The following is a 959-nucleotide window of genomic DNA, read 5'->3' as shown; positions in this document are numbered from 1 at the left end:
AGAGAGAGAGAGAGAGAGAGAGAGAGAGAGAGAGTGAGAGAGAGAGAGAGAGCGAACGCTAGAGCTTCGAGCGCGAGAGAGATTGGTGGGAAAAGAGAAAGAGTGACGGAGGAAAAGAGGGATGGAACGACAATGAAAAAACGAAAGACGCGGATGGACCTTTTACAAAACACAAATTGTCATCGTCAATACCTAGTACCTAAATCGTCGCAAATCAAAACGCGTAATGTTATAGCTCTGACGTGTAACTGCGCATGCACGCACCTTGCATAGAGTGACGTACAAGTCCTTATCCGACGATTTCGGATACTCCCAGTCGAGATCCAGTCCGTCGAAGTGGAACTTGCGCAGGAATCTGACGACGTCCTTCACGAACTCCTGTCTGTTGGCTGTGTCGCTCACCATCTCGCGGAATGGCTCCGGACCCAGAGTCCAGCCGCCGACGGCTAGCAGCACCTTTAGGTGTTTGTTCACCTTCTTAAGGTCGGTCACCTGCGCACGAAGAAGGAGTGCGTGATAGATATCAATCAAGACTAATTTTTCGTTTCATCAAGTTCTTCCAGCTGTTGCTTCGTAACAAAATGACTGCATATCTATGCGATTACCAGTATTGCACACCTAGACGGGTGTATCAAGAGTGGTGCTCAGTTTTGGCACGCACATTATAGGAATATATAGGCCTACATAATACAGCTATATGGATCACACTTAAACAAATAAAGTATTTAGCCACACGTTTCTGGAAAGACTCAGGTGTGTATATAAGGAATGAGATCCGTGCTACACGACTAATTTAGCAACAATCTATAGTGTCTAGCCTATGCCTTAACGGGCAGTATTTTACGCGGCTGTCTCGGTAATGGGGCACGATCCCCCCGCCTCTCTCTCTCCCTCTCTCTCTCTCTCTCTCTCTCTCGCTCTCTCTCTCTCTCTCTCTCTCTCTCTCTCTCTCTCTCTCT

General features: G+C 47.5%; 1 protein-coding gene across 1 annotated transcript in view; it reads right to left on the bottom strand.

The window, feature by feature from the left end:
* Positions 1-492, bottom strand: part of LOC106819962 (acidic mammalian chitinase-like) — a gene marked incomplete at both ends in the record, with an annotated part of 4776 nt that extends 4284 nt beyond the window's left edge. Inside the window, one exon of the mRNA XM_014824527.1 lies at positions 265-492. Coding sequence (XP_014680013.1) covers positions 265-492 — 228 coding nt within the window. The remainder of the gene's footprint in view (positions 1-264) is intronic.
* Positions 493-959: the final 467 nt, after the last annotated feature.

Source organism: Priapulus caudatus, unplaced genomic scaffold, assembly GCF_000485595.1.
Source record: "Priapulus caudatus unplaced genomic scaffold, Priapulus_caudatus-5.0.1 Scaffold5346, whole genome shotgun sequence".
In the NCBI taxonomy this organism is placed as follows: domain Eukaryota; kingdom Metazoa; phylum Priapulida; class Priapulimorpha; order Priapulimorphida; family Priapulidae; genus Priapulus; species Priapulus caudatus.
Note: the sequence above shows the minus strand (reverse complement) of the source record. Positions and strands in the feature narration are given on the sequence as shown.